The sequence below is a fragment of the Mastomys coucha genome, unplaced genomic scaffold (genome assembly GCF_008632895.1).
Source record: "Mastomys coucha isolate ucsf_1 unplaced genomic scaffold, UCSF_Mcou_1 pScaffold22, whole genome shotgun sequence".
Classification (NCBI taxonomy): domain Eukaryota; kingdom Metazoa; phylum Chordata; class Mammalia; order Rodentia; family Muridae; genus Mastomys; species Mastomys coucha.
The window spans coordinates 172960757-172975594 of NW_022196905.1; the positions used below are offsets into that span (position 1 = coordinate 172960757).

The 14838-nt window shown below is 41.9% G+C and overlaps 1 protein-coding gene across 17 annotated transcripts in view; it reads right to left on the reverse strand.

Moving 5' to 3' along the window:
• Window positions 1-14838, reverse strand: part of Nrg1 (neuregulin 1) — a 1068405-nt gene that overhangs the window by 98185 nt on the left and 955382 nt on the right. For 7 of the 17 annotated variants that reach the window (XM_031339486.1, XM_031339496.1, XM_031339484.1 and 4 more), the window contains exon 1: window positions 5847-7601. The exons of the other annotated variants lie outside the window; for them this stretch is intronic. In XM_031339486.1, coding sequence (XP_031195346.1) covers window positions 5847-6513 — 667 coding nt within the window. In that variant the 5' untranslated portion in view covers window positions 6514-7601. Of the gene's footprint in view, window positions 1-5846; window positions 7602-14838 lie in introns of those variants that run through there. 17 annotated transcript variants of the gene reach the window in all.

The following is a 14838-nucleotide window of genomic DNA, read 5'->3' on the forward strand; positions in this document are numbered from 1 at the left end:
ATACAGATCTTCATTGCTGACTCGCTGCATCCCAAGTCCCGCATTTCCTCACTTGGGAGGTAACTCAGTCTCAAAACCTGTTCAACATATGCATTACTCATATATAACCTCTAAGTGTGTACATAAAAATATACATGTAAACATATATTCACACCTATGCATGTACAGATTCGAGTACACATGGATGCATGCACGGGCAACAGTGCCACAACAAAGATCGCAGCAGCTGACTTCATTCAAGTCAAGTCAGTCAGTCTTCATCTAAATTGTATACAGACCTAGGTCTTTATATAGGTCGAGAACTCATAAGTGATGATCAGACTCTATCCTTTCTCTGGGCAGTGAAACAAAAAACTCTTGGGAAAATGTTATTACTGTCGATGTTCTCTACAAGTCAAGACAACACATAGAAAATATGAGCAAAATATAAAAATTAAATTATTTATGGTTGCGAGCTCACTAGAATCAGAAAATAATCTTATAACTTGTATATACTAGAAGAATTATGCATGCACTTCCTTCTGTATTTAGAGAGTGTTCTGCTCAAAGGGGATAGATTAAATAGTACCACAGTGGTCACCTGCCTCATTGGTTATAGAAGTGGGATCATTATCATTAAATGACAAAGGACATCCATAGACAGATGTTCAGTGTCTGTCAGAGAGCAAAAGGGTTCAATGAAGGTCCAGAGAAGGAATGCCAGTATGAGAAAATGTGTGTGTATAAAAAAATATAGATGTATCCCAAAACGAGCCCTAGTATTTCACCAGAACTTAAGATCTAGGAAGCCATGATGCCTCTTGCCATCCACCCCCACAGATTTCACTACCACACAGGTGTCTAGACACATACAGTACACATACAGTGGCAAGCCCATGCTGTACACTTAACAGGCACTTGCTGAAGGGCAAAGAGGAGGAAATCGTAGGAGAACACCTGCCATACTGAACAGAACGAATATACAAAATGAAAAAAGCAAGCATAAAACTAGATGTGGTCCATTTTATGGTTTACTAGAAAGTTCCATGGGCTCAGAGAGAACCTGAGCTTTCAGGGGGCGCCCAGACAGCCATTAACTTTTTAATGCATTGGTTATTCAATCAGTACAATCTCTTCCTTCCTGCGTTGAGGGGATACTACACTGAAGTGTCGCTAAGAGGAAGAAAGAACTCAGGTGCTTGGCTGAGGACATAATCACTTTCTGGAAGTGCTTAATTGGTGACAGGCACAGAAATACTGCTGAGTCAGCAGAGAAGCTGCATCTAGCACAGGGAAGGAAAAGAAGGCCAGATGAGGAGAGGGAAGGGAGCTTAAGTTGACTGTTGTAAAAAGAAACACGGATGTGCTTTTACTAGCTGGAGACAATAGTTTGAAATAGCACTCAGTATTAAAATGAAATGAAGGGGCCCATGAAAAGACAGGGAGACATGTTTCAAGTGTAGTGAAATGCTGATGTGTAAAGTCAAACGGCACTGGGAACAGCAATAAGGAAGACTCAAAACAGAGCTGGGAAGGTGGGATGGAGAAAGATTGATCTGGGTATCACAAAGGAATACGGAGGAAATCTCAGAAGCGTGATATGCAAGGAAGAGGTGAGCCACACAGCCATCTGCCACGTCTTAGAAAACAGTGCACCCTGGGTAACGCAAACTGTTTCCCTGCAGCAAGCAGGACACTGTACTGATGAACCAGCACAGAGGGAAAGACTACTGTGTTAGAAAACTCAATCAAAAAGAACAGGAAGATGAGAGGAAATGCCATTTTAGTGGAGGTGGTCTCCAGCTACAAGTCTCAAGCACGAAGGATGAGATGATAGGAGGAAATAGTGGTGATTGTAGAAGCATGTTGTATGTGTGTCTGTGATTGTGTGTGTGTGTGTGTCTATGTCTATGGGTGTGTTTGTACGTGTGAGAGTGTATGTGTGCATTTGTGTGTGAGTGTGTGTGTGTGGTATGCATGCACGCGTGCTCATGTGTGCACATGATTGAATCACACCAAAAGTCAGGAGTGCCAGATACTATATCTTCTGTGGTTTTATGTCAAAGAATACTTCAGGTTAGGAATTAGAGTAAAAGCATTGCATTCATCCTTTTTAATCATTTGGCTCACACTGGAGCCATTTGTCAGCCTCTTGCCATTCTTACTGTCTTCCAGTTGAAACAAGTGAGGGTTAAGGTAGAGAGAAGTTACTAGACATGCACTGTTCCAAACACCTTCCAGTCAGCAAGACAGAGGAGAAGGATCCACTTGAATTAAAAATGGAAGGTCCTTTGAAATCAAGGGAAGAGATGATTTGGGATTGTCAGCTCATCATGCTCATCTTGTACAGATGGCAGGGTCCAACCAAACTGTTGCTGTGGTAACAATAGCTCTCTAGCAACCCAGTGAAGATTTAAGACAAAGCAAAACAAATTTGGCCCAAATAAAAATACCAATATACTGTTGTCTCTACGAGTCTGTTTCCAAGTAGGGTCTAACATCTAAAAAGCAATTTCTTTCAGAATGGTACCACAGTTTCCTGGCTAAAAGCTAATTAGTCAGCTCGTTTTCTGGCCATAGAAGCTTCTGACTTCCCCAAAGTCAGCTCTATTCATATAAATGGTGGACAGGAAAAAAGTTTTAAAGCTTAGATAAAGAAAAAAGTTAATGGTTCAGACTGGGGATGCAATAGACCATATATCCAGCACACATGAGGCCTTGGGTTTATACTAGAACAACACAGAGGCACAAGAGTTTCCATTATTATGTGACTGTATATTAACTATAAGATTAATATGACAATATAGCCATTGTGATGATAAAAGCTTTAGAATAAAAAATATAAGTGCAGATGTTTTCATTCCAGTTTTGCATTTAATTTCTTAAAGTCTGGTTGAGTACTTAATAGAGTGAAAACATGAGAAATTATATTACCTTATGAAAAAAATCCTCTATTTTTAGCATCCTAACATAGATATTCTACCTGCAGGCAATTAAAAAGATTGCTATGTTTTGTCTTTTATTCTACCAAAGATAGAGAACCTGTCCAGAGTCCTTGAAGATATGAATAATCCTAGTATTTATAAAATAAAAATCTCAAGGCAGGGCAGTCAATTGGGCCTGGGACTCAGAAAGCAGATGAAAATGCTATGTCTGCTACTCATCCAGTTTCTGAGGCTCCAGGATGAAGAAGAATCAATTAGCCCTGCACAGACAATGACCTTGAAGGCTATGGCTCTGTGCTTGAGGTGCTGACTATGCTGAGACAGAAGAAACTCGGGGAAAGGGAGGGCGCCATCTTGAAACCATGGCAGAGTATGTTTCAGAGACAATCATGTCACTTGAAAACCAAAGCCATCATAGCAAAGCTCATGTCAGACCTGCACAGTGAATGAAAGCCCAGTTCTTTCTAAAGCTAAACTGAACTTTCTAAACCGACCCAGAAAACGCAGAGATGACGGCACCAGGCTAAGCATTGTCTTGTCCCTTCACTTAATGACCACAGTCTTTCTAAACAACAGAAAGGCAACGAATGGCAGGTCTGCAAACCAACATTCCGGGACTCAAAGAGCCTCGACTGACAGATGCTGAGTCTTGCTAAGTGCAAAAAGTTAAGTTTTTCCCATAGAGAACCCTGCAGGTCTAGAGCGTTAACCAACTGTCCTCCCCGCCCTGCCAACTTTTCAAGAGAAAACTGCTTCGCAGACATTGTGCTAGACATATTTCAGAATGCTGCAGCTGCGCTCGGGCCAGAGGTGGCTTCTGTGAGGCTTTTAAGCAGCAGTAAATCTTCCCTACTTATTGCTAATGCCATAAAAATCAATGCCTTGGCTAGGAAAAAAAAGGAGAGAGAGAGAGAGAGAGAGAGAGAGAGAGAGAGAGAGAGAGAGAGAGAGAGAGAAGACAGGAAACAGAGACACAAAGAGATACAGAGAGACACAGAGACACAGAGACAGAGACAGACAGACAGACAGACAGACAGACAGACAGACAGAGACAAATGCGGTGGGTTGGATTGGAATATATAGCCTAGGAAAACACTTAGTAGAATTTCTCTTCAAAACCAATTTCTTAAAAGTTCCAAGGGCTTTCTCATAGGGACCCACTTCAGGGATGTGTGCTATCTGTTTCTTTGTCTGTTCATCAGATGACAAAATTGCAGTTTGTCTGAAGAGTTTCTCAAAGAGCTACCTTAGTTTTTCCCAGCACTTCAACCAATGCACATTTCAACTGAAGCTTTCCATTGAAAACAATAAAGACAAAGAGGTAACCTTGTCCGCCTGTGTGGAGAATGCACGCAGCCTCTCTGCAGGATCTGCACTTGCTTTTTATAGCCCATCATTTCATCTGGGGATTATTTCCCGGTCACTTTGCCAGGTGGGAAGAGGCAGCAAAGGCAGAGAGTCTGTCAGGTTTTTAACGAAGCTTTAGGGAGTTGATGAAGATGCAAAGCAGTGTCTGCGCATAGGAGACTCTCCTAATTATACCTGGAGACGCAGGCATCCTTTTGAAGTCTTTGCACTGAAGCTGAAAGATGGTCAAACGATCTTGAATCTCGTGCACATATCAAGTTTTTTTTTCCTGAGTTTCTCTAGCACACTGCACGACTTCATTCTGAACAGTACTGCGTGAAGGAGGTCTTATTTACTCTTCCTTACAGTCTAGAGGGAAAACTGAAGGGGTGCTTTATTACACACTCTCTGCCTTCAGCTCCTTCTAACAATAAAGTGCCTTACATGCATTGTTGAGAATCAAACTCTATCATTTCTTAGGTTTTTTCCTACTACGTAAACTCATTGATGATAATATTAAAGAGTGGCAAAGACAGAAACAGAAAACACTGAAAACATTTCTTTAAGTATTGTAGCCAATAAAACAGCTCGGTCCTGACATTTGGAACAATCTGGCTAGTTATCATCCCACGACTGTCAACTTTCCATCATAAAGCTAAGGCCATGGCCTCTGCACACACCAGTGTTTCATTCCAGATTGTTTTAATAGCGTGGAGTCTTTTCGCTCACAGTTTATTAAACCAGGCTTTTGCAACAAGATGGGGTTAAATGACACACACATTCAAAAAATAAAAAAATAAAAATAAAGGAGGGAGGAGGCACCTTGTTAATAGTCCTCACAGATTTTAATGGCTAGCAAGGAATCTATTTAAATACCTGATTACAAAAGAAGACAAAACTCATTTAGGAAAATCTCTCTGTGAAGAACGGCAGTCTGTCTGGAACAAAACACAAACTGCCTCTGGTCAGCTCTCAGTAACCCAAAGTATGACCTGTGCCATATAGCAATGGTCAGAGGACAGCAGAGGGAGGACTTGCTGCAGTATCAGAACCAAACAATGACAATTCAGACGTGCAGAGATGTGATGGAGAGGCAGGCGGAAGAGCTAGAGAAAGATGACAGACAGCTTGGGGCTCCAGGGAGAATAGGAAGGAGAAAGGCCAAAGAAACCCTACGGAGCGTTTGGCAGGGGACAATACCAAATTATCTATTGGCATACAGAACTTACACGCCTATTAAAATATGAAGGACAGTCAGATATCAACTTCTAAAACTACTGTAAATCAATTGAACTTAGCTTACATCCAAAGCCCGACTTAAAGATGCTTGTACTTCTTGATTGACAACCTCAGACTTAGCAACCTGGCCAAATGGAGTTGCTGTTAAAAGACCTGATTCATCCTAGGGGGTTTGTAAAATTGTTTTATTTTGTTTTTTTCCCTCTCACGTGATTCACCAGATAAAACCTCCCAGGTTAAAATGTAAACGCAAAGGAAATAGATGACCCTCTAGAAGCTCCCGCCCACCCTTACTTTTAAGCCACCATCAGTCTCTCTTTCTCTCTCACTACTTACAAAGTTTAGGAGCAGTTTGCAGATTAGTTTCTGTTGTTTGTGGCTGAGTTCCTGACTTGGGTGTTCTCACCTCAGGGGTCCGAGCTGGGGAAGGGAAGGGCGGTGCGGTAGAGTGTAGGGGAGGAAAAGCAGATAGCCGGTTCTTCCGGGTCGGTACTGCTGAAGGTTCAGAGGCCACAGCAACGTGGTCACCTTGCACTGTAACATGAGCCTCAGCTTCAGACTGAGCCTTAGAGACAGGTGAAGTGTATGCCCCGGATGATACCAAAACAGCTGAGGCAGCAGTTGGATCCAGAGAAATAACAGGGTCCTGGCCTAACCCCCCAGGGTCAAGGTGGGTAGGAGAGTCGTATTCAAATATCTTGTCCACAAATACCCACTTTAGGCCAGCAATGCAGAGGCAGAGGCTGACTAGGCAAGCCAGAATGGGGACAATGCAGATCTTCTCGGAGTTGAGACACCCTCTCAGACGCTCAGCTTCCAGGCACACACAGCAGGGCACCGCCAGGCCCAGGAGTCTAGGGCTTCTCCCATCTTCTGTGTGGGTGTCTGGCATATGTTCCGCTGCCGGAAGCCCATCGAGAGATGGGTCTGCACTCAGCTGAGTGGAGGGGCTGGAGGACCTCCCGCCAGCTCCCTCAGACATGTCTGGGGAATAAATCTCCATCGGCTCACCTCCAGAAGGCCCGGCCTCTCTCACGGTGCATTATCATGCAGAGCTCCCCCCAACCAAATGATACAGCATCTTGACGGGGGAAATCGATAAGGCACCTAAGTCCAAGGCCATTATCCAAAGTAAGAACGCTTGGGAGGAAGCAAGAAAAAGAAAAAAAGAAAAAAAGAAAAAGAAAAAGAAAAAACTGAAAAAGAAAGGGCTTCTAGCAACTATGAAATAGAAGTGTACCGAAATATCTTGAGCTGTTGTTTCTGGGACACTTTTTCAGTTCTTTCAAAGGCTTCTCCAAACCATCCCGGTTGGTCAAGAAGGCAGGGGAACAAAATAGGAAGCAAGCTGATGCCTAGCCGATTAAGTAAACCAGTATCCCAAACTGAAAGGCATGTTTCTCACCTCAAGCGTCTGAAGCTGGTGTCTGCTTAGAGGAAGAAAACAACTGTCATGCAGGAGAAGTAAAAGCAAAAGCAAGACCAGAGGAGGCGGCGGCGGCAGCAGCGGCGGCGGCAGGAGAGGCAGCAGCGACAGTAGCAACAGCATCCTGTCGTGTTAACGCAGGGGCTGAAAGAGGCTGAATCATTACAGAGCAGCAGGTGCCTGCCCTCTGAGCATCCCTGCAAACAGTACCATTGCACAAGGATGCGAGGGCAGGAGGAGCCAGGAGGGGCGGTAACTCCCTTCCCCGCCCTGCCTCCACCCCCACCCCCAACCACTCCTCTTTGTCCTTCTTGCGCTCAGTCACTTTTTCCTCTGCAATCTTCCTTCTTCATAGCTTCTTCCTCTTCTTCCCTCCTCCTCATCCTAATGGTATATTCTCACTCTCTTTCTCTCCCCTCTTCTCTCTCTCTCCTGTGCACCCCCTCCCCAGTCCCCACTCTATTGCTAACTGGTCTCTAATAAGTACAGTTCACCCAGCAACGCAGGTCCGCCAGTGAGTTCCTATTTTATCCAATTACAAGGAATAAAGGCCAGAGAAAAGGGAAGCAGCCGGGAACCAGCTAAACTGGGTCTCCCCCTGGCCTCCTCCCCTCCCCCCTTTATTTCCCTCTACCAAAGCAGGCCCCAGTCTCCCACCCCACACTCCACCTTGCTTGCTTTCAGTCTTGCTGGCTCTCTTCTCTACACCCACTGTGGGGTCAGAAAAAGCCAGGGATCGATGCTAGCAATCTAACAAAGCTGAGATGGAGGGGGGTGGGGGTGGAGGGTGGAGGTGGGACCTTCTGGGTTAGACCTGAGGCTTGGCAAAGTCTGATCTCTGACTCCTCCCCAGAGAGGTAGGCTTTGCAACAGCAGTTTCTTCCTGCCTGCTGCTGAGCGGCATTCCTTCCGTAGCCAGTTCTCTAATAAGTTTTGTTCACTAACAGGACTCTTATTACCCGGTTTTCAACCAGCAGTTAGAGCACTGTTTTCTAAACCATGGACAGCTCTGCCTTCACTCCCTCCCTATGGCTAAATACTTCGCAATGTTCATTGCAAAATGCTGAGTGTGTGCTGGGGCAGGGTGGGGTGTAGGGGTGTGGGGGAAGGGAAAAAGCCCGAGTGTCTTTCTGTTCTTTACATTTTCGATCTCCTTAGTCCATCCAGAGTAGGCTAGAATAACGTCAACGTAAGAGGAAGGAACACTTACACTATCTACCGCTTCATTTTCAAATTAGCCTTTCCTGTTGACTCCACCCTGCAGAGGCGGCTTGAATTCCCTGGACACTGTAATACACACCACATCTCCTCAGCTATAATCGCACTGCCAGTACTGAGAATTTTCTCTAAGAGCATGCCTTGTGGATTAGGTTTCAGTAGCTGCAGTTTACAGATGACTTCCCTGCTGAGTTTTTGTTTGTTTGTTTGTTTGTTTGTTTGTTTTGAAACAGGACTTGAAGTGCAGGAAGAAATGGAAGAGACTCAACATGTCTAAGAGAGAGCACAGGCTCCAGGGGACATTCTGTGGTATGCCAGGGTCTGTTCTGTACATCTGAATGTTGAAGCCACTTTACGTTGCATGGACATCCAAGCGGCTTCCAGGGAACCAAATGGCTTCCAAGGAACTATGTCAATGTGTGTGTGTGGTGGGGGGGGAGTCCTTACAAACTCTTTCTAAATCCAGACTACTACATCGCCATCCCATGCAGACCCAGGGCAATGAGAGGCAATGCTCAACTCTTAAGGAAATCTGCATTAAGTACAATTCATTTTGTGCAGCAGAGTTCCAACTGCTTTGAAATATATTTAAGCCTTTTCACATGCCAGGAGGTAAGAATATTATCATTTCCTTCCAGATGAAATTATTCCACAATTACGAATGATTCAAAGGGCATTAGTATCTTAAACTATGTTTTCAGTCCCAACACTGCCACAAACAAAAGCCTTGCCGGATTTGCATAATTGTAACCAGGACTATGACAAGCTCACAGGCACAAATGAGTCATTGTAGGTTCACTTCTACACAACCTGCATGTGTATGCACCAGTATTTTGATATTGTTCATATGATCATCTTCTGGCTTCATTTACTTGATGTTTAAGAAAATGAGAGTTTTCTTAACAAAGATTCTAGTGATGGACATGAATTTTTTTGCTGTGAGAAATTCCTACTAAAGCACTTAAGATTTTAATTATCAATATTCATGTATATATTAAAATAAAAATAGCATCTTGATATACTCAATTATTATAGTTTCTTCAAGGATTACCATGTCTAATTATACTTTCAAACCTTACATTCAAGGACTGAACTGGAGCTTATCCATAGCCAAGGTCGTTTAAATGTCAAGGACTGGAGAGAATCAGGTAACTCCAAGCCTGGCAGGTGTGAGGGAACACCAAGGACATAACCCTCAGCTCTGAAAAGGTGTTATGTCACTCCTACCAATAGCAATTACCTGCCTTACCTCAGTCACAGAAAGCTTGCTGGCTCATTCTCTAGTTGTCATATTAACCTTAATCACAGGGAAGGTTGCTGCCGACTCTCCAACTCTCCGGCTGTCTTATTTAAAACCCTTGTCACTTACAAGGAAAAGGATCGTGTTACCCACAGGCTAGGACAAAACACCAGACAGGGACTAGACTCCTAGGCCTGTCACGTCTATCCTTGGGCTCAGATTACACGAGTCAGACTTTAGGATGTACGCTCCCTCCTCGGAGGTGTATTTTGTGAGCTTTGTGGCTCCTATCAGCCTGCAGAAATCCTATAAAACTATTATGTTTTGCTATTCTTTTCGATTAAGTTAGAAAAAGAACTGACGTGGGAAAGGGAGGATAGAAATAAAAAAAAGAAAGAAAAAAAAAGGAATTCTCCATTACTTCTTCCCTGGGGACCAGGTGCCAGAAGTTGCCTCCCACCCTCCCTCAGATCCTTCTCAGCAATAAAGTATGAGGAAGCCAGCATCCATGGGGCTACGCCAGACACTTCTTGGGACACAATATATTTGTTTATAGGGAGAGCTTCAAGGGCAGACCATTGTTAACCCTGTAAAGTCCACCTTAATGAAACTCAGGAACACCCATTCCCATGTGCTCTTAGAAACATGAAATGAGACAAAAATCTTACTGCTTTTTAAAACCCTATAATTACCACCTCCTTTGAAATCATAAAAGCTATGTTTATTGAGCTCCACCTATGTGCCAGGAACTCTCAAGTTCATAATACACATTATGTCTGATCTCTCATCCTTTAAAGTCCATTCACCTTGAAAAATGAAGAGACAGGTAGTTCACGTAGTTTAAGCAGGAAATAACTATTAAACGAGAAGGGTAAAATTTTAAGAAGGCCAGGCTCATGCTGTTTCTACTGGGAAAAATGAAAAATGAATCAAAATAAAAAAACAATCCCCCCAATAAAAACAGTATTCCTTTTCTTAAAAAAAAATACCTATTATGTATTTTTTATGTATCAGTTCACTGGGAGAATAAAGGTACTAGAATATACAACTATAAATATAAGACTCACATAAGAAAACTTAAAGGTGTCTACTTTCTAAGAAAAAAAAAGTGCCTTAAGTTTTGTCAAGTGACATTCAAAATTTAGTTATGAGGATTAGACATAAATCCAAAGATTATATTTTTATAGTTTAAGTGAATGAGTTCTCCCACAGCCTAGGTTCCCAGGACTCTTCGGGGGAAGATATTTCAATTATAGACTGCTGTGAAAGCAACTGTTCTGAAATAGCATTAGAAGCACCACGACTAGGCTGCAGGCTGACTAGGGTCAGCTGGGTGCTTCTACTGCTCCTTTGATGCCAACTGGGGCTGCAATCAGCTCAAGGCACAATGAGGCTAGAACATTCAAGATGGCTCACACCACCGGAAACCAGACATCAGCTGGGAGCATCATGAATGTCAAATGGTATACCAGTATGGGGCTTCTCCTCTGGGCTTGAGTTTCTCACAGCATGGCAGTTGTTGATGAGAACTGTATATCCCCAGAAACAGGAAGCTCAAACTACCACTCTTGCTATAAGACTTGCACAAGATATTATCATTCTTCTTAGTAGTTAAGTAGTCATGGTGCCAGCCCAGACTCAGAATGGTAGTAATACACCTTAAAGGAGAGGGATTTAAAAGAATGTGCTCCTGCCACAACTTACCAACCACTTCAGGTACAGAAGTTAGTGCTAGAAACTAAGGCAGAGTCAAGAGGGGTCACAGAAGGCAGAAATGGATTTGGCAGCACCCAGTCAAATATGCAAACATTTCTGATCCACTTTTCCAATACTCTAGCTTCCTTTTAAGCCAGAAGCAACAAAGGAAAAAAACAATACCTCTCCATTATCAGTGAAAATACTTAGGGCTGGAGATGTAGCTCAGTGGGAGAGTGTTTGCCTAGGACACAAGTGACCCCACTTCAATCACCACAACCAAAAAAAAAATCATCACCGTTAAACAAATGATCAACCATTAAATACCACTGTGAATTGACTACAAGTGAAGCAATTTATGCCTGCACTCATTTCATTTCTGTTTTTATTGTCAGCAAAGGTATTCTAGCTTTCAGAGATGAAAGGGATTGACAAATCTCATTTTGCTTTGATCATATAACCCAAACTGATTCTCTCTTTTTCCTTTATTTTTCCATGTGAAGAAGTTTACCAACGCTTCTATTTTTTAGAGCTTTTAAAAGATAGAATTCACTTCACGTTGTATAAAATAGAATGGTGACAACAGAAACATCATTTTGAGGTAATCACAGTCATGAGTGGTGAACCATCTATGTGTGAATGAAATGTGAAATCATTGAGTTTACAAGACAGCTCACGGGCCTAAGTGGAGCTTTACAAACTGGCTGCTTTATCAGAACATAGATACCCAAAAGTCTTGATTGGACTAAAACATCCCCCAGTCTATATGGAGCGCCTCATACTTTTCCAAATCACAAGGTCTTATTATTTATTTATTTTTCTCATTGAGCAGCCGAGACTCACTTAGAACTTATCCTACACCCCAGTGTAACTCCAAATTTGCAGCAGTCCTCCTGCCCTGGCTTCTCAAGATTAGGAGTTACAGACATGTGCCATCATGCTTGGCTTCCAATCAGACTTCTTGATGACATCATGTACTCCATGCATTCGGTCACGTGTTATTATTCAATTAAGGAGGTAGTTTCCTTGAAGATCAAAGTGACTGATAACTGCTTATCCCAAAAGTAGAATTGTGAGTTACTCAACATTTTTTTTTGTTTCACTTTTTTTTTTTTAACTTCAAATTGCAATGGCACTTCATAGACTTTATTTCCTTAAATATACTGGCAGGCATTTAACATCCACCTGTCTGTCTAAACTGTCCATGTATTCTCTCACATCTTTTCCTAGTCTTTAATGTCCAGATCACATACTTCCTTGTAAAGTTCCTAATTAGAAATTGTTTTCTAATTCTGTCTGAAGTGAACCAAGCCTAGTGATCATCAACCATCATAGATGCTACCAAAGGCAACAGAAGAGTCAGAGAAATGCATATTTAGCTTTTCTCCTTAGTAATTCTCTCTCCCAGGTGAAAGGTAACCTGATGAAGCAAACCATACCTGCATGGTGTTTCACGATCCTTTACAGGGCAGACTGGGATTGACAGAATGCCATTTACTCTCTGGGGCAAGGATGCTGCACCCACCGGGGGCAGAGAAATCAAGATAATGTGCATTCCTCATTCTATTTTTTTGTTTGTTTGTTTGGTTTTTGGTTTTTTTGAGACAGGGTTTCTCTGTAGCCCTGGCTATCCTGGAACTCACTCTGTAGACCAGGCTGGCCTCAAACTCAGAAATCCACCGGCCTCTGCTTCCCAAGTGCTGGGATTAAAGGTGTGTGCCACCACTTCCCGGTTGCATTCCTCATTCATACCCACTGGAATGATCTTGGAGAAGAGAATTTTATTCAGTTTCTAAAAACTCTTCTGTGAGATGCTGCATCATCATCCTATCGATTGCCTGTAGTTCTCTGTGCTCCATTTGAAACATGATGATCAATTAGCTCTGGCACATCTTATCCTTCATACAAGATTCCAGTAGATAGCAGTGGATGTAAGGTCATCAGGACAGTTCTTTTTGTTATATATAGTAGTTATAATAAGTTCACTTTTCTTTTATAGAGAGATGATGTTGCATTCCCCATAAATAAAGTGTGCAGCTAAGTACAAGCCCACTTCTGTAGGTGGACATTTTCAGTTTTGTTCTTGGAAATGAAGCAAAATTGCACATATTTGTGTAGCACAGTGAGATAGTTCAAGCTATCACTATTGAAACATAAGAATTAGCGTTTTTATCTCCACATAATTTCTTTAATATGCATCTTGCTTTATGTCACTCTCCTTTGAAGTCACAATGAGTATGTCTTGCATCTCAGTGGAAATGATGCCTGTGACGTGTGACTGCCATGGTGTGTCATCCACTCTAAAACAGTCAGAAAGTTACCGAAGGTGACTTTTCATTTAGTGAAAAGCTCATCAGAGTTTCAGCTTCTCTACTGTTAAATTGTTAAGAGCCATTATGTTATTTATGCATGGGATTACTAGACTAAAGTAATAAAACTTTATTATATAGGTTGCTCTTTCTTCTATAAAGGATCAGTATATAATACAGGAGCTGAGGATTCAGCTTCAAGGTAGAGAGAGTCCTGTTCTAGCATATATGAATCCCAGTTCAATCCCAAGCACAGAAAGAAAGGAAAAAAGAAAGGTGCCCTTGGGAGGATGGGTTTGCAGCATTAAATATCTCACAATTTCTAATTCATGCTAAGGATTTCAAAAGTACCATGAAGGATATAAAGAACTGATAGATCATTGAGACAATCAGTTTGAAACAATTTTTATGGGAAAAGGTTTATTCTATACTACTGAAATGTCTCTCTGTTCAATTCTATTCCATTTCCCTATTTAGAATATTCTGTAACTATGAGCAAAGGAAGGTGGCAGCTATCTTTTTTGCCTTTGCTGTAATTCCTATAGATATTTTTCCTTTAATCAAATGCATTCACATGCAGAATGTAGGCCATACAAGCACCCCTATATACCATTTTCTAGCATCTAGCACATGCATTGTGCACAGAAGCACTTAAGAGTTATTTGTTCAGTACACTGATAGCAACTCAATGCTGTCTTAAGGAGGGTTGTATAAAACAGTGGTGGGGTGGTAGGGTTCTCCAAGAGCCAGGTGTTCCCTGGCTTTACCTGGGTGAGTAAATCAAATGATGGTAAATGGAAGCGGTGGGAAGAGGGTGCCTGTTTATGATATAAAATAGGAAAACCTAAAGGAAATCTCTCTTTATATATAAATCTCTTGTGGTCTTGTGGCTGGATGGTCACTTATGTACATTGGCTTGGCTTTATCACCTTAAAGGCAAATCTTGCTCTTTGGAGTGTCTCTAGCTTCTATAAAGTCGCAGGCATGAGACAGCCTACCAAATAAAGATTTTTTTGCCTGATTTCCCCCTCCAGTCTTAGGATAAATGTAACAAAAATATCCAGAGACAGTTTATCTTTAAGTGTGTGTATGTGTATATGTGTATGCGTGTGTATGTGTGTGTGTATGTGTGTGCAGTCTTAACAAAATAGTACCGAATGTTATTATTAGTCTAGTTGAAGAAATTTTGGCTAAAAATGTGGAGAAAAATATAACTGGTACCTAATGTCATCTTAATTGAACTTTGGCAAATTTTCAAACATGGAAAGCAATTAAATTTGACATACACATAGGAACTAATAATTTGTTTAAAGTTTGGTTTATATGGGAAGCTGGAGAGATGGCTCAGAAGTTAAGAGTACATACTGGTTTTGCCGAGGATCCAAGTTCAATTCTCAACACATACACACACACTTTAAAAACTCCTACAGAACAACAACA